This window comes from Danio rerio, chromosome 14, assembly GCF_049306965.1.
Source record: "Danio rerio strain Tuebingen ecotype United States chromosome 14, GRCz12tu, whole genome shotgun sequence".
In the NCBI taxonomy this organism is placed as follows: domain Eukaryota; kingdom Metazoa; phylum Chordata; class Actinopteri; order Cypriniformes; family Danionidae; genus Danio; species Danio rerio.
Genome location: NC_133189.1, coordinates 603,588 through 627,500, shown reverse-complemented (window position 1 = coordinate 627,500; position 23,913 = coordinate 603,588). Strand labels below are relative to the sequence as shown.

Below are 23,913 nucleotides of genomic sequence, written 5' to 3'. Positions count from 1 at the left end.
AAGGTGTTTAACCCTTGTGTACTGTTGGGTTATTTTCATCCACTCTGGGCTGAATTAAAGTCTTAATTTGGCCACAGGTGGGATGCAAAACTTTATTTTGACACATATTTTGGGAAAAAAACTCATCAACACACTCATATTGACTCCCCCTTTGCTTATGTTAGTGGCTGTTTTTGCCCATTGACTTCCATTATAATTATATTTATTGATTTTAAAGACCTGTGATCATGTTAATCTGTGTGTGTGTGTGTGTGTGTGTGTGTGTGTCAGGTGTGTGCTGCTGCCGCTGCTCAGCTGTAAGGCTCCGTCTCAGGCTGTGTTCCTGCTGCTGGACTCTGTGGACGAAGGGTGTGTGTTCGGGGATCGAGATCAGACGTCTGCAGGCATCGCGGAGCTGCTGGCGGACCATCAGAAACTCTTCCCTGCGTGGCTCCTGCTCATCTGCTCCGCTCGCCGGCAGAACAAACACATCACCAAACTCTTCACAGGTGTGTGTGTGTGTGTGTTTTATATATGAGTACCAGGCATGGACCCCTATAATATTCTGACGGTATGATAACCTTGAATGAAAATTTCCCGATATCGTGATTACTGCTCTAAAATATGCTCTGAGTAAAAAACAACAACTTTAATCCTCATTAAACACAAAAATATAGATTCTATTTTAAGAAAAATGCAACATTTTGGAGCAGTAGACATGTCAGGCTGAATAATTAAAGTAATTCATTGACCACTTCATTAGTGTCACAACAGATTTCTGAAACGGGCGTCTTTGTAGATCTGTTTGTTCTGTGGATATGCAGTGAAGCCGCTGCACTGTTCAGCTCTACAGGCTGGATGTTGCTGGATAAGCGATGTGTTTTTCAGATGTTTGCTGAATCGTGAGCTTTAGATGTCAAGGCTCATTTTCTGCTGGAGATACCGTTGCCCTAAACGACTAAATGAAATGGTTGTAAAAACACAATAGGAATGGTACAGCCTGGACTTTACCGCGGTAAACCTTAAAACTAGTCATCGTTTCACGCCTAGTGTGTGTGTGTGTGTGTGTGTGTGTGTGTGTGTGTGTGTGTGTGTGTGTGTGTGTGTGTGTGTGTGTGTTTGATCTCAGACTGGATGAGTTTCTCAGCGCCTGCAGCAGGAAATCAGCACCAGATGTGTGAATATTTCTAATGAGCACAGAGACAGAGTGTGTGTGTGTGTGTGTGTGTGTGTTATGTGAGGACAGATAAATGCCGCTGTTTGTTTTGGCCTTCTGATTCTGTCTCCATAACCGTCTGAAACAAAAGCCCTCATTGACAGAGAGTGTTAAATCTGTTGTGTGATTTCCACACTCTGACGTTCCCCCAAACCCTGTCCTTGTCTGCATTTCTAGCGTTTTATTCTCTCTCTTTAACATCTTCAACATCTTGTGAGGGGTTTAGCTTTTACTTATTTTACAGACCCAGAAAGCTGATATTTATTCTTTATTCTGTGGTTAAACTGTTTTAAATGCCTTCCCAGAAATGTGCTGATAACTAACATTTAGGTGTCGTGATTTTAAGAAGACACTGTAAATGTGTGGTGCACTCTTTCCAAAACGAAAACATGCAAAATGACAAATTCATTCAATGATTTTCTTCACCTTAATCGCTTATTTATCAGGGGTCACCACAGCGGAATGAACCGCCAACTATTCCAGCTTATGTTTTTTGGAGTGGATACCCTTCCAGCTGCAACCCACTACTGGAAAACGCCCATACACAGTTTTTTATATATACACACACACACACACACTCTCTCATACACTATGGCCAGTGTAGTTGATCAGTTCCCCTATAGTGCATGTGTTTGGACTGTGGGGGAAACCGGAGCACCCGGAGGAAACCCACACCAACACTGGGAGAACATGCAAACTCCACACAGAAACGCCAACTGACCCAGCCGGGACTCAAACCAGCGACCTTCTTGCTGTGAGGCCACAGTGCTAACCACTGAGCCACCCTGCCGCCCTAAAAACATCATTAAATATAGCTAATTAATTACTTAATAAGTTAATTAGGTTTACTAAATAAGTTCGATCAATTAAAGTATTGATGCAAACCCCTCCCTCTTTCCACCTGCGACACTCCCACATCAACACCGCTGGAAACACACCTTCTCCTTGCTTTGTTCCAGCCGGAGGTGTGTGTTCAAGCATCTTCACCTCTTCTAGCGCAGACAGTATGATAATGCCTCTGTAATCTGCCTCCTGTGGTGTGTTTAAACTGAAAGTGCAGGATGATCCTCACATGATGACAGCTCAGGGTTGAGTGTGTTTTCAGGACACACACACACACACACACACACACACTGATCTGCGCACACACATACAGCAGACGCGTCCTGCTCTTTCTGCGGGAGCTGAACTCACGAATCTGTGTGTTCATTCAGCACTTCAGAGCTTTTACACTGACGGCTCAAGGTTAAATGTGTGTGTGTGTGTGTGTGTGTGTGTGTGTGTGTATTCCTCTCTGGCAAGCACAGAGGCTTTGAGGACATTTGTAAAGGACTGCATTTCTGAGGCAGAATCAGTAGCCTAGAGCATGATGGGATACAATCACACACATAAACACCCCTGGACCTCATGCTGGAGAGTCTGGCCTTTCCCCAATAACAATATAAAACACCCTCAACACAGAGAAACACACACACACACACACACACACACACACACACACACACACACACACACACACACACACACAGGAATTCCAGGGGAAGGAAACCTGAAGACTGTGGTGACGTTCAAAGGGCAGAAATACACTCCACCTGTGGACAAGGGGCCAGTGTGTGTTAGTGAGAGAGTGTGTGAGTGTGTGTTAGTGAGAGAGTGTGTTTAAATAAGTGTGAGAGAGTGAGTGTGTAGTATAAGTTTGTGTATGTGAGTGTGTGGGTGTGTGCGTGTGCTCATGCATACATGTCAGTATTCAGACACTAACACTTACAACCACACTCATGCACACACACATGCACACTCGTGTACACACACACAAACACTCAAACATACACGAACACACACACTCGTACACATTCAAATGCACGCATGCACACACACACACACACTCATACACGCATACAAACACACATGCACACGCACACAGTTGTACACATACATACAGACATACAAACACACACACACAAAACTTGTACACACAAATGCAAACACTCACAAACACACACACACTTGCGCGCACATACATACACACTTGTACACACATTCAAATGCATGCATATGCATACACACACACGTATGCACACGCACACACATACAGACATACACACACGACTTGTACACACAAATGCAAACACTCACAAGCACACAGACACTCAAACACCCACACACACACACACACATACACACACACTGGCAAACACTTACAACCGCATGTACACACACAACTAGTACACACACTCATACACACATGCACACACGAACACACACTCGTACACGCATGCAAAAACTCAAATAAGCATGCAAACATGCAAACACCCAAAACACACGCATGCACACACGCAAACGCATACAAACACACGCACTTGTACACACACTCGTAGAAACTTGCAAACACACACACACACATACACACTTGGACACACACTCGTACAAACACACACACACTTTGACACACACTCGTACAAACACACACACACTTGGACACACACTCGTACACACGTGTAAACACACACATGTGCACACACTTACTCTTGCCAATGCGCACACACTTGTACACACGCGCATGCGCACACACTCGTATACACATGCAAACACTCACAAACACACACGCACACACACAGACACAAATGCAAACACACACACACACACACTCCCTCACCCGCTCTGACACACACACACCAAGTGTCAGCTAAACGAATAAGTATAAGCGATGAGCGCTAGCGAAGACTGTAACAGGTCATTAGATGATCTCAGCTTATTTGTTCAGTGATCGTCTGTATGAGGTGAGGAAGAGAGTTTGTCGTTCAGTGTGAAGCAGATTGAGTGTCTCCACACACACACACACACACTCCTACATCAACATGACACACACACATGCTGCCGAATGCTAAAACTAGCTGTATTAGTTTCTGATGAAGCGCTGAAATGTGTGAGCAATCATTCATTCAACAGATATTTCTGCTTCTGTTACACACACACACACACACACACACACACATGCACGTGACAGTTCTGCTCTGTTTGCCTCAGATTAACCTTTAACCCATGCAACCCGTCGCCATGGGAATGGCACAGAGGTCATGGAGGTCAGCTCCTCACACCCAAACAGCACCAACGGTCAGCTGTGTTAATGAATGAGCGCGTGCACGTCACACACACACACATCTGACCCCACACTGAACAAAAGCAAACACAGCCGCTGCCCGGACGATCTGCAGCCCATCCTGATCATCTCACCTAAAAGAGATGCTTTTGGAAAGGTCTGGAAGCTTGCAGACACGACTGAGAGAGCTTTGAGAAGCCCTCCGATATCTGAGCAACACCATGCACATGTCAGAAGACTGAAGGGGGACACTCTGCTTGAGGAGGTCTCCATAAGACTGTGACGCAGCAGGAGTGTGTTGTTCAGCAGGTGAACAGAGTGAGAAGTGTGAGTGCTCTAAATTGAGCTCAGGCGCGGTTCAGTTGGCCAAGAAAATGTCCCAAATCTTTACACACATTGACCCACAGTCCAAACACATGCGCTTTAGGGGAACTGAAGAACTAAATTGGCTGCAGTGTGTGTGAATGAGTGTGTATGGGTGTTTCCCAGTGATGGGTTGCAGCTGCGGTTCATTCGACTGTGATGACCTCATGATTGAATGATGTTTGTATTGTTTGGGTTTTTACCAAAACCTGCTTTAATTCCATCTCAGCTGTCTTTTAGAAATGTTCCCCGGAACAAACATGAGGTGTGCAATACTTTCCCCCACTGTATCAGTCAAAGCAGATGAAGCATCCGCATGTTAATAGAACAATCTTCTTCCTCACTTTTTCACTGAACCGCAACGTCATGCAGTAAGAAAAGGCAGAATCAGTGAAGTACAGTATCTGGAGCGCTGTTATGGTGCGGTTCAGCTCAACAACAGCACAACAGTCTGTCATCTCCGTCTGCAGCAGAGCCTGTCTCAACACGACTCTGTGTTTGGGTCTAATGATTTTAGGCCCAGCGACTTGACACACACCGACACACACTCACACATGCACAGATAAACACACACATACATACACATGCACACAGATACAAACACACACATGCACAGACATACATGCACACACTCAAACACACACTTGCATGCACATACATACTCACACAGACACACTCAAACAGATTCGTCCACACACACACACTCAAAAACACGCATACACATGCATAAACACACACACACCAAACTCTGCTGAAATATGTGTGTGTTTTAGTGTGACTTTGTGCATGTCCTGATGTATTTGGAGCAGAACACACACTCTTGAGCTCTGAATCGGGTGTCTTGATGACTCTGGTGTATTTTTAGGAATCTCTGCTGTCTTCGGGAAGAGCTGGACTCGCATAATTACAAACGCAGACGCTTGCATGTGTAGTGCGGCGGAGGGCGAGCGAGCTTTGATTCATGCAGATCCCTCACCGCACACACACACACACACACACACACACACACACACACACACACACACACAGAGTTAAAATAGCACGTAATCAGGACACACACATGTGCGTGAGGTTTAGGGTTTCTGCTTCAGATGCTCACGTCTCTATTTCAAGGAAAATCCAGCCCAGATGATCTCAGAAACACTAATGATGGCTTTGAAAGTTGATCTAATGATGATCTGATGTGATGAAGCTGATCGCTTATTTCAGATCTTTATAATAAATCATCGCTTTAATTCAAGCTTTATAACCTGGTTCCATTAATCAGGACCGGAATGAGCACAAACACAGGAATAGCGCAGTCTACATACATGTTGAAATGAGAGTACTGAATGGACATTTTGAACAATTAAAAAAACAAATGTGCATTTTATTTTAAGGTTATCGCTATTTGCGAACCATTGATTATGACTTTTAGCTCAACTTTGGTACTTAAACTAAAGTGTGAACTAAAATGATAGATTTATGTCTAATTCAGAATCATGTGCAAAAATTATTGGCTACATTACATTTTATAAACAAAAATATGTACTTAAAATAAATATGCATTTCTTGGTTAATTACCTAAGTCATTAGACAACTGTTTTATTTTCTTTAACCCAATCCCCTTTGCAAAAAATGAAGAGGTTAATTATATTAATTATAGCATGTTATATATTTTATTTCTGTATTTATTTATTAATTGATATATTTACATATTTAATTATGTATTTATAGTTATTTGTTTATTTATTATTTATGTATTTGTTAATGCAATTATTCACTTTATTTATTTTTATCTATTCATCTTTTAATTTTTAACTAATTAATGTAATAATTTTGTATTTATGAAATTATTCATTTTAATTTGATTTATTTTTGTTATATTGATCTAATTTAATTAATTTACTTAATTAGTTTATTGATTATTTTTTATTCATTATTTATTTATGTAATTATCCATGTATATATTTTTTTGTTTAATTTTTATCTTTTTATTTGGTAAGCATTTTTTAATTAATTTAATTAATTTTTATTTATGTAATTATTTATTTATTAATTATTATTTTATTTATTTGATCTGTTTTATTATTTTTACATTTTTGTATTAATTACTTAATTACTTTATTTCTGTATTTATTTATTTTTGTTTATTATGCAATTATTCATTTACACATTTATTTAATTTTTAATTGATTCATTTTTTTATTATTTAATTTAATTTATTTTTATTTATACATGCAATTATTAATTCATTAATTTGTTGATTTATGTAATTATTTATTGTTTATTCATTATTTATTTGCTTAATTGTTTTTTCATTATTTATTTATGTAATTATTCATTTTTATATATATATATATATATATATATATATATATATATATATATATATATATATATATATATATATATATATATATATATATATAATTTTTTAATTAATCAATTAATGTATTCATTTATTTATCTAGTCTAGCCAAGCTAAAAGAAATAATAATTTACCTTAAATCAAAATTTAACAAGAAATACAGTGAATATTTTCATTGCTCTGTTAGGCATCACTTTATGAATTATTTTATAAAGATTTGCAGTGTTCCAAATACAAATCCTCATTGATTTCCCTGCACTGACACTGCCAGATGATTAAAAACCTCTTCTGTAAAGCTGGCTTGCAGTAAAAATCTAATTATTGCTAATTAATCGACATAAACAGCGTTGTTTTCCTCTTTAAAACACTCAGAAATAAACGTGACTCAGCAGATCAGGTAAAGCAGTGTTTATAGGGTTTATTGAAGCTGGTGGGATTACAGAGAAAGCTTATTTTCAGACAGACTTCATGCAGATCGGATTTGTGAAATGTCTTTCCTGTGGGAACAGAGTGCGTCTCTATACATGCGTATGAAGTTGACACACACAATGGCCGCTCCTTATGCAAGCACACCTGTCGTATGATTAATGAATTCATTTATGTTGAAGATCCAGTTTCCTCCACAGCGCCTGCAGCGTCTCCTGAGTCTGAATACAGCAGCTCTGAGTCTGCCTGTTGTTAGAACAGCAGCTTTTGTGCTGCTCAGATTATTATTCCAACATACGCAGCGGATGCCCTTCCAGCTGCAACTCAGTACTGGGAAACACCCATACACTCACATTCACACTCATACACCAAGACCAATTTAGTTCATTGATTCCTATAGCGCATGTGTTTGGACTGTGGGGGAAACCGGAGCACCCGGAGGAAACCCAACACGGGGAGAACATGCAATCTCTACACTGAAACACCAACTGACCAATGCTGTGAGGTCACAGTGCTAACCACTGAGCCACCGTGCCACCCTCCATTGACTTCAATAGTAGGAAAAATAAACACCATGCAAGTCAATGGTTACCGGTTTCCAACATTCTTCACAATATCTTCTTTTGTGTTTAACAGAGCTTGGAGCAAGTGATTAACTGATGACAGAGTCTTCATTATTGGGTGAACTGTCCCTTTAACTCCTCGTGTAATGACTCCAGTGTGTTTACTAGATAGGCGGTAATTTGTGATCTGTTTTCTAAACCCTGTGAACTCTTTAACCGGTGGCAGATTTCCAAACCCAACATCCCTCCAACCTACTTAAACAGATGAGTTGGGTTACGTGCCGACCCGCTGGCCAAATAACATATTTGGGTCATCTGTTCCACTGCCCCACTTTTAGTCCCCCTGCGAGGCCTCTTCCTCTTTCAGCATTTCTATTTCCTTCATCTGCAGACACACACACACACACACTCACGCTCTCAGCTCGGAGACGTGGGTGTGTTCTGAATGGCGGGGTGAAGGTCTGGGTCAGCTAGTTCACTAATGACAAAAACATCCCTCAGACTCCAAACTGAAACACGGGTGTTAAAAGGGTCGTTCACCCAAAAAATTAAGCATATCATCATTAACTCTCTCTTCCATCCTTGATGAGTGTCTTTCTTCTGTTGAACACAATGGAAGATATTTTGAACAATGCTAAAAACCGGTAACCATTGACTTTTCTTGTATTTGTTTTTTGCTACTATTGAAGTCAGTAGTTGCTGATTTTCAGCATTTTTCAAAATATCTTTGTTTGTGTTCAACAGAAGAAAGGCACTCATAATGGTTTGAAATAAGGCAAAGGGAGAGTAAATGATGATTACTGAAACCCAATAATAGACTGAAATCATAAGCGGAAATCCAATAAAAACAAATGCTATACAAGTCAATGGTTACCTGTTTCCAACATTCTTCAAAATACCTTCTTTTGTGTCGAACAGAAGAAAGAAACTGCGGTTTGGAGCAAGTGAATAACTGATGACATGATCTTTATTTTTGAGTGAACGGCCCCTTCTTTAGTTCCTTTCTTTTATTAGTGAGTTTATTTTTATTTTAACTTAATGCTCAAAGTGCTGTATACATTTATTGCCATAATAGCTTTGAAATGTAGGCTAATAGCTTTGCAATGTAGGTAAATAGGCTGAATGTAAGCACTTGTGTGTAAAGAATTGCATAAGTTTGAAGTTTGTTCCAAGTTTTCTTTTTTCATTTAAGGATGGTGGATAAGAGAAAACAGCAAATTAAACTAGATTATTTATTTATTTATTTATTTATTTATTTAACAGACAATACCTTGATTGACAAAGTCAAATGTACCTACTGTATAAAAACACACAAACTGTGCAAAATAACAAATAAAAAATACATTAAAAATAAAAGCAATAATATTGTAAAACACACACACACACAGTGTAGAGCAAATACAAACATAAATAAACTAGTGCTGTGCAAAGATTAATCACATCCAAAATAAAAGTTTGTTATGTGTGTGTATTATCCAGACCCCAAGTCTTTCATGATTTTTATTTATTTTTATTTTTTTTGTGATTTTTATTTTTATTTATTTAATCTTATTTAATTTCTTTTGCTATAAAATTGACTCATTTTTTTGGTGGTAGTTCCCAGAAATTTGCGGACAATATTGCAATTTTAAAATATAAACATACAGTTGAAGTCAGCATTATTCGCCCCTCTTTAAATTTTTGTTTCTTCTTGTTTAATTATTTCCTAAATGATGTTGAACAGATTCAGGAAATGTTCACAGTATGTCTGATAATATTTGTTCTTCTGGAGAAAGTCTGATTTGTTTTATTTTGGCTATAATAAAAGCAGTTTTTAGTTTTTTAAACACCATTTTAAGATCAATATTATTCGCCCCTTTAAGCTATATTTTGTTTCGATAGTCTACAGAACAAACCATCACTATACAATAACTTGCCTAATTACCCTAACCTGCCTAGTTAACCTAATTACCCTAGTAAAGCCTTTACATGTCACTTTAAGCTGAATATTAGTGTCTTGAAGAATATCTAGTCTAATATTATGTGCTGTCATCATGACAAAGAGAAAATAAATCAGTTATTAGAGATGAGTTATTAAAAATAATTATGATTAGAAATGTGTTGGAAAAATCTGCTCTCCATTAAACAGAAATTATGGCCTGACGTCACCCATTCAAAGTGAATGGAAAGCGTTGACGCCGACGCCCCGTGGGAATGGCGCACAAGTCATGTAAAGCAATGAATTGCAAACAGAAATCAATATAATATGATTTTATTGTTTGGAAGTGGACTTTTTATGAGAATTTGAAAATTATTTTGTGATTATTTTGCGTTTAATTGAGAATTTTGCTGGATCACTAAAATTTGCAACTCTTTGTTTGCTCTAACAAGGAAGCTGAAGACCATGGCCTCTAGCATCTGTCATCAGAGTGAAGTTTATCTGCTCAGCACTTCACTCGCTGGCCTCCGTTACATGTGCATGCATGTTAGTAATGTTTTATTCATAATAAATGTTCACAGTACACATTATGTTTATATATACATTTACCTCTGGCCAGCACTAACATAAACCAATACAAAATGCAGGATTCATGCTTATTTTTGTTCTTCTTTTTAACAACATTGCATAAATCTGCACATTTTAATCAGTTTGTTCATTTTCAAATACAAAAATTGGTGTAATTCCTTAAATGTGTGTGACATTTATTTTTGCACATGGTCACGTCATTTTTAACAAAACCGTCATGATCCTAATAACCGGGATGCTTTTTGGAATAATATTATCTTAGCATCATATCTCTAATCATAATCTTCATCAAATGCTTTTGGCTCATCCGGCTTTGTCTAAAGGCTTTTGTAGGAGGTAAACTGGAGCTAAATGTTATGTAATGAGTGCATATTGAAGGAAAGAAAGGAAAAGATGGCATGAAGGCGGGATGATTGTCCACAGGTGCGCTTCTGTTGTCGTTCAGGCTCCGGTTTAAATTTCACACCGCTGTTATTTGGGAAACCTCAGCTGTTGACGGAGCCCCGGGCCTGAAGCGCCAAAGACAAAGAAAATAACTCGCGCAGAGGTGGTGGACGTTATATAATCTCATTCAAAGGGGTTTCGTGAACTGTTCAGACTCTGAGGGAAAGGAAAGATGTCATCTGTATTCTGTTGTGTTGCTGGTTTGTCTCTCTGATGGTCTCAAACACTTTGGCTTGAAAAGAGTATTGTGTTTTATTGAGTATTGTTGCAGACGGCTTTCAGATAGGAAGCAGAGCTATATTTAATCCTCTTTCCCATAGAAAATGGCCTTGTGTATATTTGTAAGGGACTACTTGGGCTGCACGATATATCAAAATGTTGATTCATTTACAGTAAGATTGGTGGTGATGTATAACGTGTGTTTGTTTACATTGTTGAAATGCCTGATTTGTTTTATGCCGCAGTAAAACATGGCTGTGGACTTTCAGAAGTTGTAGTGATGCTTACCTTTCCTTCATATAACATAAAAACATATATTGGTTGTGCAATAGAAGACAAATGTCATTAAATATTGCGCTATTTAGCATGCAATCACATCATTCAATATTGCAGAAGACTAGTGACCACTTGCATTGCATTTGCATTTGTTTTTGTTGTTGTTGTTTGTGTTTCTGAAACACTTTGGCTTAAAAAGAGTGTTGTACTTCATCGAGTATTGTTACAGACGGCTTACAAATAGGAAACGGATCTACTTTTAATCCTCTTTCCCATAGCAAATGGGCTTGTGTAGATTTGTAAGAGTGAGGGACTACTTGTGCTGCATAATATATAGATTAATTCGCAATAAATCAGTGATCAGGGTGATTTACTTATTTGTTTTTTGATCGTTTGCATTCTTGAAATGTCTTGATCTGTTTTATGCAACAGTATAAGACGGCTGTTGTCTTTCAGAAGTGGTAGTGATGCTTGCTTTTCCCTGAAATAACATAAAACATATGTTGGTTATGCAATAGATAACTAATTTCATTGAATATTGCAATATTTAGCATGCTGTAATATTCTTCAATATCAGGGGGGTTTCCTCCAGGTGCTCCGGGTGATTTCCCCCACAGTCCTAACAAATCCGCTATAGGGGAATTGATTAACTACATTGGCCATGGTGGATTTGTATGAGTGTGTATGGGTGTTCTGATCTGTTTGGATGTATGACATTTGTCTTTCTAATAGAAATTCTTATAGAAATTGGCTTGCATAGATTTCGTTAGAGTTAGTATTGACCACTTTGGCTGCTAAATATTGATAAATATACAATAAGTCAGTGGTGATGTTTTGTTTGTTTACATTTGTTCGAGTCTCTGATTTGTTTTATGCAACAAGCTGTTCACTTTCAGAAGGTGAAGCGATGCTTTCTTTTCCCTCAAATAGTACAAAACAAATATTGATTGTGCAAAAAAACAATTAAATTGAATATTATTTAGCATGCCATCACATTATAAACACTGGTGACTACTTACTATTACTATTTACTTTTATTCTGTCTGTTGTTTGTTGGTTTGTCTATCTGAAGGTCTGAAACATTTTCTGGGCTTTGTCGTGAATAGAGTAGTGCTGCATGATATTGGGAAAATCTGACATTGTGATATCTTGTTTGTCTGTCTACCGACCTACTTGCTCTTAGCAAACTATTGTGACTTTTACTTCAATAAACTTCTAATTTGCACCTTATTAATAGTTATTAAGGTAAGGATGTAGAATGAGATCATATTGAATATGTAGTGTAAGAGTGCGTATGTTTTAAAAGCCAACATCTCAATAACATGCATCCTGATAAGCAACTAGTTAATAGTGAGAATTGGTCCAAAGTTTTACCAAATATATTAATTTTTGGTTGATTAAGATGATTCTGGGCATCACGGTGGCGCTGTGGGTAGCACAATCGCCTCACAGCAAGAAAGTCGCTGGTTCGAGTGGAGTTTGCATGTTCTCCCCGTGTTGGTGTAGGTTTTCTCCAGGTGCTCCAGTTTCCCCCACAGTCCAAACACATGCGCTATAGGGGAATTGATCAACCAAACTGGCCCTAGTGTATGAGTGTGTATGGGTGTTTCCCAGTATTGGGTTGCAGTTTGAAGAGCATCCACTGCGTAAAACATATGCTGGATTGGTTGGTGGTTCATTTCGCTGTGGCGACCCCGGATTAACAAAGGGACTAAGCCGAAAAGAAAATAAATGAATGAATGAATAAGTTGACTCTGTAGGGCAGTAAATCATGGATAAAACATAATAAACAAACTACAAGCATAGTTGAATGCAACAAAGCAAAGATAAAAGCAAAATAAACCATTCTAAATGTACAGATTACACTGCAAGTCAGCTCAACATTGCATATCTATGCGATGTGATTCTTGCAGATGCACACATTGCGATATCGATACTGACACCATATATTGTGCATCCCTAAAATAGAGTATTGTATTTCCTCTGGGATTGTTGCAGATGTCTTTCAGATTGGAAGCAGGCCTATTTTTACCCTCGTTCCCATAGAAAATGGGCTTGTATAGATTTGTGAGCGTGAGTGACCACTTAAATTATATGAAAAACCAAAGTTTTGCTGCTCTCCCACCAGCGGGGGTCACAGGAAGATGAAGACATGAAACTGACCTTAGATCAGTTCATTCTTCATCCTTTGCTTTGACCTCAGCACGTCTGAGTCCATGGGAACTGTAAATAAAATCTGTGCATAAAATGTCTGGTCTGCCCTTTGGGCCTGAGCTAAACAGGCATGCCGACCCAGATAAAACTACGGAATTTGCACTTATCTGAAGCAGAATGCCTGAGCTGCTGACATCTGTTGGCGTCTATAAAACCCTTGTTTTATTCTGCAAGTCTCTGTATAGTTTTATTTTTTGCGTGAAACTCTGAGAATGCTGCCTGGAACTGTGTGAAGTTGCAGATGTGACCTAGTTCTGCCTCAGGAATCATTACGTACTTCTTGTTTTATTTTCTAGAAAAACAAAGCACATTCCAGTCATCTTTTCTGCAGGAATACTGCCTTTATCTGACACTTCTGGACTTCTTCTGTGTATTCTGCTTGAAGATGAAGGTCCCTTTGTGTGTCAAGTTTGCATTCCTCTGCACGATGTTTTTCTTTTTTCAGAAAATAGCTTGACTTTTATTTTAGTATTGGCCTGAAGATGCTATTCCATATAACAGTTCTTTGTCTATTTTACATGCAAAATAATAGAGGAATTGGCATAAGCTTGCCTTCATCGTCTGATCATGTGTTTATCATCAATGACAGTTTGTGTTTCTCTTCTAAAGCATAAAATACCATCATCTATTTTCTGATATTTAAGAAACCTGAACTTGTTGATCTGAAAAACATTGCTTAAGTTAGTTATTCCCCTTTAAAAATGTGCATTCTGTGTTGGAAACTCTGTCATTGTTTTGGTCTATGTAATTCCTCCCACTGAGAAATTGCTTAATAACCAATTATTTTTTGATACCCCAGGATGCCTTGGGAGAAAACAGCGTGTTTCATTTCAAGGCTGCATCCGTATGTGCAGGTTAAGCTGAAAAGGTGACCTCGGGGACAATAGCAGCCTAGAAAATGAGATTAAGATTAAGAGTAAAAACCCTTTTCCAATGTTTTGAATTTGGACTGCAATACTTAGTTCAGCCACTTGGTCAATCCTACATACTGCACCTTTAAATTCCCTGACGTTCATAGCAGTCAGCTAACTGATATCAGTTGAAATGATTACTTGTCGTAATTAATTAATGGACTTCAGGCCTTACTAATCACCTTGTGTCTTTCCTTTTTGTTGCAGGATTCAGAAAGATCAGCCTGGATGACTTACGGAAGGCCTACATCGTAAAAGACGTTCAGCAATACATCCTCCATCGGCTAGACCAGGAGGAGGCTCTGCGGCAGCACCTGACCAAGGAGACCGCAGAGATGCTGAACCAGCTCCACATCAAGAGCAGCGGCTGCTTTCTGTACCTGGAGCGAGTCCTTGACGGAGTGGTCGAGAACTTCATCATGCTGCGGGAAATTCGAGATATCCCTGGGACACTTAACGGACTCTACCTTTGGCTCTGCCAGAGACTGTTTGTCAGAAAGCAATTTGCCAAAGTCCAGCCGATCCTAAATGTAATTCTGGCTGCATGCAGGCCGCTGACAGTCAGGGAGCTCTACCATGCAGTCTGGACTAAAAACATGACTCTGACGATGGAGGACTTCCAGAAGAAGATGGACATACTTGCCAAGCTGCTTATTGATGGACTTGGCAGTACTAAGATCTTATTTCATTACAGCTTTGCAGAGTGGCTCCTAGATGTCAAACACTGCACACAAAAATACCTTTGCAATGCAGCAGAAGGACACAGAATGATGGCCATGAGTTACACTTGCAGAGCAAAGCAACTTAAACCCCTGGAAGTACAAGAGTTTGCCCACCATCTGATTAAATCTAACTTGCAGATTGAGCCCTTTAATCTTGCCCTTTGGATGGTGTGGAATGGCACCCCTGCTAAAGACTCTCTGTCCACTTCTATCCCAAAAGAACAGGAGGTACTGCAACTGCTTGTGAAAGCTGGCGCTCACGTCAGTAATGAAGACGACCACGCCTCATGCATAGTCCAGCAAGCCTTGGAACGAGAGGACTCTATTCGAACTCTACTAGACAATGGCGCTTCTGTTAACCAAACAGACTCCAATGGGAGAACTCTGTTAGCCAATGCGGCGTACAGTGGGAATCTGGAAGTTGTGAACCTCCTGATCTCCAGGAGAGCCAACATGGAGTTGGTGGACAGCCACGGACAGACAGCACTTACTCTGGCAGCCAGACAAGGCCACACCAAAGTGGTCAACTGTCTGATTGGGTGTGATGCTAACATCAATCACACGGACCATGACGGATGGACCGCCCTGAGGTCTGCAGCTTGGGGAGGCCACTCGGAAGTTGTGTCTGCACTTCTTTATGCTGGCGCCAAAGTAGACTGTGCTGATGCCGACAGTAGGACTGCCTTGAGAGCTGCCGCTTGGGGAGGCCATGAAGATATTGTCCTCAACCTCCTTCAACATGGAGCCGAAGTCAACAAGGCAGATAATGAAGGACGGACGGCGCTCATAGCTGCAGCATACATGGGCCACAGAGAAATTGTTGAGCATCTTTTGGATCATGGAGCTGAAGTAAACCATGAGGATGTAGATGGGAGGACGGCGCTGTCTGTTGCTGCTCTTTGCGTGCCAGCTAGCAAGGGTCACGGTGCAGTCGTAAGCCTGTTGATTGACCGTGGAGCAGAAGTAGATCACTGCGATAAAGATTGCATGACCCCACTTCTGGTGGCAGCCTACGAAGGTCATGTAGATGTGGTTGATCTGCTTCTAGAAGGAGGAGCTGATGTTGATCACACCGATAACAATGGGAGGACTCCTCTGCTTGCCGCGGCGTCTATGGGACATGCTTCTGTTGTTAATACTCTGCTCTTCTGGGGTGCAGCAGTGGACAGCATTGACAGCGAGGGCAGGACTGTGTTGAGCATTGCATCTGCACAGGGGAATGTGGAGGTTGTGAGAACTCTGCTGGACAGAGGATTGGATGAAAACCACCGAGATGATGCAGGTTGGACACCATTGCACATGGCTTCATTTGAGGGACACAGACAAGTATGTGATGCTCTCATTGAACAAGGTTCCAGGTCCACGGAAGTTGACAATGATGGACGTATCCCTCTGGTCTTATCCGCTCAGGAGGGTCATTATGACTGTGTGCATATATTGCTGGAGAACAAGTCTTGCATTGACCAGAGAGGGTATGATGGAAGAAATGCCCTTAGAGTTGCTGCACTTGAAGGACATCGAGATATTGTGGAGTTGTTGCTGAGCCATGAAGCAGATATCGACTTTAAGGATGCAGATGGACGTCCGACTCTTTACATCCTGGCACTTGAGAATCAGCTTGCAATGGCGGAGTACTTCCTCGAAAATGGAGCCAATGTTGAGGCCAGTGATATGGAGGGAAGAACAGCTCTGCATGTGTCCTGTTGGCAAGGCCATGTAGAAATGGTCAGGTTGTTGATCAACTACCATGCAGATGTGAACTCATGTGATAACGAGAAACGATCGGCTCTCCAGTCCGCAGCTTGGCAGGGTCACATAAAGATCGTTCAGACTTTGATTGACAATGGCACTGTTGTAGACCACACATGCAACCAGGGCGCTACAGCTCTGGGTATTGCTGCTCAGGAAGGTCACATTGAAGTGGTTCAGATTCTTCTAGAGCACAGTGCGGATCCTAATCACGCCGATCAATTTGGACGCACTGCAATGAGAGTGGCCGCCAAAGGTGGACACACTGCAATAATCAAACTCTTGGAGAAATATGGGGCCACGAGTCTCAATGGCTGCAACCCTTCTCCTGTGCACACTATGGAGCAGCAAACACCAGTGTCAGTTGCAGGGAAAGTACAGTCACTCACTATAAAGTCCAGCAGCTCTGGAAGCACTGGAGCTGGAGATGTGCATTCTGCAGGTCGAGGACAATCCAATGGACCTGTTCATGCTTTCAGCTCACCATCAGAGTCTCCAGACTCAACAGTGGACCGGCAGAAGTCCTCCCTATCTAATAACTCACTCAAAAGTTCAAAGAACTCTTCCCTGAGAACCACTTCATCCACTGCAACAGCACAAACTGTGCCCATCGATAGTGTTCATGCCCTTTCTTTCATTGAGCAGATCCAGCAGCATTCATTGCCTCGCAGTCGCAGTCGGCAATCCATCGTTTCTCCCTCCTCCACCACCAGGTCCATTGGTACACAACCTGGCTCTCCAACCAGTGAGTTTGACTGGAGCCAGGTGAAGCCGGGCCTAAAGTCCACCAAAGCCACCAAGAATGGCCAAAACTGCTCGAACAAGGGAACATCTGGCGAGAAGAAGAAGAACAAGAATGGTTCTTATTCCCAAGGCCAAGTTCTGGAGTACGAGCTGACTCAGTTTGATAAAAGATTCAATAAACCAGTGTCCAACATTGCCGTGAAAGATCCCCAGTGCAAGATTGTGGTGGGCAGATCCAACGCTCTAGATTCAGTCCAATCGCAGGAGCAGTTTTACATTCAGTCCCAAAGCTGTGCAGAAAAGAAGAGAAACGGCATTATGACCAACCCTAACTACTTCCTACAGGGAAACCAGGTGTTTCTTGGGAGAGTTTCTGTTCCCAGGACTGTTGCCAGCAGTGGACATGACCTACTGGACAGTTACCCAATAGGGGCCACCGAATTAAGCCTGAAACAAGCCTTACAGCTCCAGATTGAAGGATCGGACTCTGGGTTGAATTGCAAAAAAGAGACGCCATTATAACTGGTGAGTACATGGCGTTTAAGATAATATTGTTGTTTGAGTTTTACATGTCAGCTGGCGAAAAGGAGATTTTGGGGTTGAAAGCTTATTTGTAACTAAAATTAGTATGATGTTTCAACCCAACATTGGGCTATTTTTTTTTTCTCAGTTAAATTTAATTTACACTTTTCAACATTATAATTTTAATCCAACAATGGGTTACAACAACCTAGGATTTTAGGGTGTACAATTACAGTATTATTAGATTAGCATGTAGATGTATTAAGGCTGCTCGATTCTGGCTAAAATGAGAAGCGAAATTTTTTTTTAACTTAAAATAAAGATCAGGATTTTCTCATGATTCTGTAGATGTGAAATTAAGGTTAATATGAGTAGCCTATTGTTATTGTAAATTCTCTAACTTATGGTAAAACAACAACAATAATATTAGGCCTGTGTGTGGCTCTACTGTTGGTTAAAATACTCAATGTTGTATAGACTTGGAACGGTGGACTTGAACAGACTTTAAAAATGTCCTGTTTGTTAACACTATAAACTGATGACATCAATAACGATTCATAATTCTGAAGTTATTATGTTTAAGACATATGCTTACAATCTGTCATTAACAACATTATTAGACCATTTATTCACTGGTAAAATCAGACATTTGTCATTATCAGATTTCCTCTTGCATTATATTCAACATTATATAGGCTAGAGTATTTATACTGACACTGTTAAACATTTATTCTCGTGCACAGCACTATGTGTTCGCTATGAAAGAAAAAAAAACATATCAAATGTTTGTCGTAATGAACTCTAAAATGCGATATGATTATGTAAATGATGTGCCCGCCCATTTCTCTTTCACTTCCGAGTGCGGCTCATGGCTGCCGTCATTGTCAGAAAAACACACACACATGCAAATCATACATCCCGCGCAGCTCCCAAACGATCGCTCTGTGCAACAAACTGAACATTATTTACTACTCTATTATTCACAGCCTATGCAGGTTCTGTTCACTAAAGTACATACATAGCACGCGTCCTCTCGATAGTAAACAAACATCTCGAGGTCAGCTCAGGTGTGATTTCTCGGTCCCGAATACATCATTAGATTTAGACAGAAATTATTTTGGGGAGAATTATACCTTATAAATACAGTATGTGACACTTTTAATGGCATCTGGATGTGTCCATGTTGCTGTGAAGACTTTCGGCTTTAAGCTTCTCTCCTGACCTTGAAAATATAATTGGCTGAATCCCAGAAAAGCTGAATTAAGATCGTGTGTAGGGTCGAATTGAGATCACTATCTTTTTTCGATTAATCATGCAGCCCTAAGATATATTATTACCTAAAGTGTTTATGGTAGATTAGGGATGCACAATATATTGTTCATCATACCGATATCGGCCAATACATGTTATTTTTAATGCTATTATTCGCAATACCAAACTTAAATTATGTATTATTTTTACATTATTCATGTATTTAATTTTTACCAAAACCCATTGAAGATAATAGTCGATTAATAAAGTTCTGAGATCCGTTTAAACCTTTATGAAGTTAAGGTTATAAAATAAATTCAGTCGTCTGCCTTTTGTTTTTGAAATTATGCAGAACATTTAGTCAACTTTTATTTTTATATATATATATATATATATATATATATATATATATATATATTTATTTTTATATATATATATATATATATATATATATATATATATATATATATATATATATATATATATGTTTATATATATATATATATATATATATTTATATATGTTTATATATATATATATATATATTTTTTTTTTTAATATTTATATATATATATATATATATATATATATATATATATATTTATTTATATATTTATTTATTTTTATATATATTTATATTTATATATATATATATATATATATATATATATATTTATATATGTTTATATATATATATATATATATATATATATATTTATATATGTTTATATATATATATATATATATATATTTTTTTTTTTTTATATTTATATATATATATATATATATATATATATATATATTTATATTTTTATATATATATATATATATATATATTTATATTTATATATATATATATATATATATATATATTTATATTTATATATATATATATATATATATATATATATATATATTTATATTTATATATATATATATTTATATTTATATATATATATATATATATATATATATATATATATTTATATTTATATATATATATATATATATATATATATATATATATATATATATATATATATATATATATATATATATATATATATATATATAAGCTATCTGCCTTCACATCTAAAGGGTTATGATCTATCAGAATAGGTCAACAATTCCATATCGGCACATCCCTAATTTATAGCTTTTTTCTTTTAATATAAACCCTGTCTGTCAACATTGAGAGCAGTCTGTAATTCTCAAAATAGGGTACTTTAACACAACCTTCTCGATGCTAATGATCTGGTATTTGTGTGAATTATTCTTTAATAGATATTATTCTTTAATAATTTATGAAGGCTAGTAATACTGATTGAAGTCCACATGTAGTGTTTAGTTTTCATAGAGACTTGATGACTTGATTTTTTTTTTTTTTGATTTATTGAAGGTGGTATTTGGCATGTGGAGTTCGAGAACCTCTGGTGTGTGCATTATAGGAATGCCAATAACTTCTCAAATACTGACACGAGCAGTTTTGATGTCGTTTCAGATGTCTTAATTCATCATTCAGAAAGAGACGGTGCCAAAGTCGACGCTTTCATCCGCAAAAGAACCGAAACCAATTGAAACACTTCACTGTGGAAGATCTGGAGGAGAAAAGGACAAGAGTGGACTGAAGATTATCGCCCAGCAAATGCAGATTTGTGCCTGTCGATGCTCGAGCCTTCTTGTGGTGACCATGATGCACACAGACGCTTTTAATTTAATGTATAAATATATTTAATTGGCAGTGGATGCACTTTCTTACTTCAAAACAAATCCTAATTTGTATTTAGTTTAGATTTTTTAATGCTTATCAGAGTTTACTTAAAAAAAGAAAAGAAAGAAAAAAAAAGATCCTTTTTAATTATTATTATTATTATTATTATTATTATTGTTTCGACCTCTATAAGTGCAACCGACAGCAATGTGCCACTGGAGTACGTTGTTTCCTCTGACAAATATCACAAATTCTCAATCGTATTCAATATATTGTTCATTTTAATTTCAATTAGTCCTCATTAAAATAAAGAAGCAGCCTTAGTTTACTCTTCGCACATATTTATTTTGGAGTAAAAGCCTCTTCCATGTGTGCTGTATTGCTAACATCATGGTGCTATATTTTGCTGTTACCTACCATCATTTCTGTTATTATTTTTATTTCACAATCGTCTTTGTAACTCTATTTTATGTTTGTAGCATTCTTAAAGAAGAGTAACTCTGGCTTCACCGTACTTCATTTAGTCCCTGTGGGACCTCTTTTGACTTGTTTGTGTTTGCTTTATTTACATGATTGCATATTTAAACAACTGGCATGTACGGTTGACTAGAGTTTGGTGCTAAATGCGGAGTTCTCAGCGATTTTGAAGAAAATGCAACAAGCCGCGTGTGTTTGGGGATTTGGAGGAAAGCAGCGGCGATGTCAGGGATTTCTGATAAGAAGGTCAGCAAAAGGTCATTGTGCTTTTTAACTCATGCCAAGCAGCAAACTAGAGTTGTCAAAAGAATCGAGTTCGGTGCTGAATTTCAGCAATTTTAATTTTGCGGTGACGTTCAATCACATTCTCGAACACATCTGATTGGCCATTGTGTTCATGTGACCATCAAAAATGAGTTCATCAGTTTTTATGAACACAAATTTAACCCTTGTGTGCTGTTGGGTCATTTTCATCCACTCTGGGCTGATTTTGAGGCCTAATTTAACCACAACATTCAACAATTGTAGGGATTTTTGGTGTCATATTATTTGAGGGAAATGCTTTGAATGTTTTTAGAAATTTAACAACACACTCTGGGTACATTTACTACACTTTCGTTATGTTGGTGCTGTTTTTGACCATTTACTTCCATTTATAATCACATTTTTTTGACTGTAGAGCCGTGACATTAATTCTTGATTGTTGCTGGTTTTCCCTGTCGGGAAAATGAATAGTGTCATTTTTACTGTTAATCATTTGGTGCAGTGCAATAATAAAAGCATAGTTTTGCCTTCTATGTAAGAGAGGCCTTACACACTTATCTTAATACATCTGAGAACGTCAAAATAAGGCCCTGAGCTCTCAGAACATAGTAAACACAGTTAGTGTATTTCTGCACACACACACTATACACTCTCTGAAATAAAGGTGCAAAGTCTGTCACTGAGGTGGGACCTTTTCTAAGCACTTTAAAGAAAAAGATCCTAGTAAATTGAAACCGTGTAGTTCAGTTTTCAGAGTTTAGGTTCAGTACAGTGTGGTGTAATAACACTCAGAGAAACCAGGCTCAGTTGGGCACGACCATTTCTCCTCTGGCCAAACGTCTTGTGCAGAGCTGCAGTCTGGGCGCCGGAGGCTGGAGAATGCTGGACCTCAACATAGACTCGTCTTTCACTATGTTTATGACCACCACAGTAGCTGCTCAGGATACGGCCTGGTCCAGGATTATGGAGACCTCAGGATCATCTCGTCGCTGATCTTGGATCGAATCAGTGGTGCTGCATAGTCTGAGGGTCTCAGGATGAGTATCCCCAGGTGGAAATAGAGAATAATTAGCGTAGCTGCTGTTCATAGTTTATATAAACCAGATGCAGAAACCAGTGTGGGGCACGTTCATGTGAGTGTATGCTTTACTAAACAGATAGGTCTTTAGTCTAGTTTTGAACTGCGCGAGTGTGTTGGCGCCTCAGACATTATCAGGAAGGCTATTCCAGAGTTTAGGAGCCATATATGGGAAGGCTCGACCTCCTTTAATCGACTTTGCTATTCTTGATTCTACCAGAAGCCCTAAGTGTACCCTAAAGATACTAATGTCCTTCTTGTACAATACAAAAGTGTACCTTTTGAAAAGGTACCACCACAGTGACGGGTTTTGTACTTTATTTTTGAGCGTAAGCTGCTCTTTTCTGCACAGAACTCCATATAAAAGCCAGAAACTCGTCTGCAAAGGGTGCACACTGATGATTAACAGTAAAAATTACACCTTTTACATCTTAAATGCTTCATCATTAAATGCTGTCATGGCTTTGCAATCAAAAAATGTGATTATAATGGAAGTCAATGGAGCAAAAAGAGCACCAACACAACGAAAGGGGAGTCAGTCTGACAAGGGTTAACATGCTCCAGCGTGGGTCTGTGTTTGCACTCGGTGAAGAGCGGTGAACTGATGACCTTCACAGCCAATCACAGCCATTTCTGTTGAGTGCCTGAACACCATGGCCTAAAATGTTAGCGCAAAATAAACACTTTTAAAATTTCAGTACCAAATTCAATACTTCTGGCAACCCTACAGCAAACCACAGTAATATTTGGATTTCAGGATTGGGTTTTTTTGTAATGTATACTCCTCAAGCCAAAGTTATAGACACACACAAAAAAAAAAGCCTTGTG

The 23,913-nt window shown here is 38.6% G+C and overlaps 1 protein-coding gene across 2 annotated transcripts in view; it reads left to right on the top strand.

Moving 5' to 3' along the window:
* Window positions 1-21,770, top strand: part of ankrd50 (ankyrin repeat domain 50) — a 30,307-nt gene extending 8,537 nt beyond the window's left edge. For both annotated transcript variants that reach the window (XM_073922403.1, XM_073922404.1), the window contains exons 3-5: window positions 271-488; window positions 14,775-18,307; window positions 21,057-21,770. In XM_073922403.1, coding sequence (XP_073778504.1) covers window positions 271-488; window positions 14,775-18,304 — 3,748 coding nt within the window. In that variant the 3' untranslated portion in view covers window positions 18,305-18,307; window positions 21,057-21,770. The remainder of the gene's footprint in view (window positions 1-270; window positions 489-14,774; window positions 18,308-21,056) is intronic.
* Window positions 21,771-23,913: the final 2,143 nt, after the last annotated feature.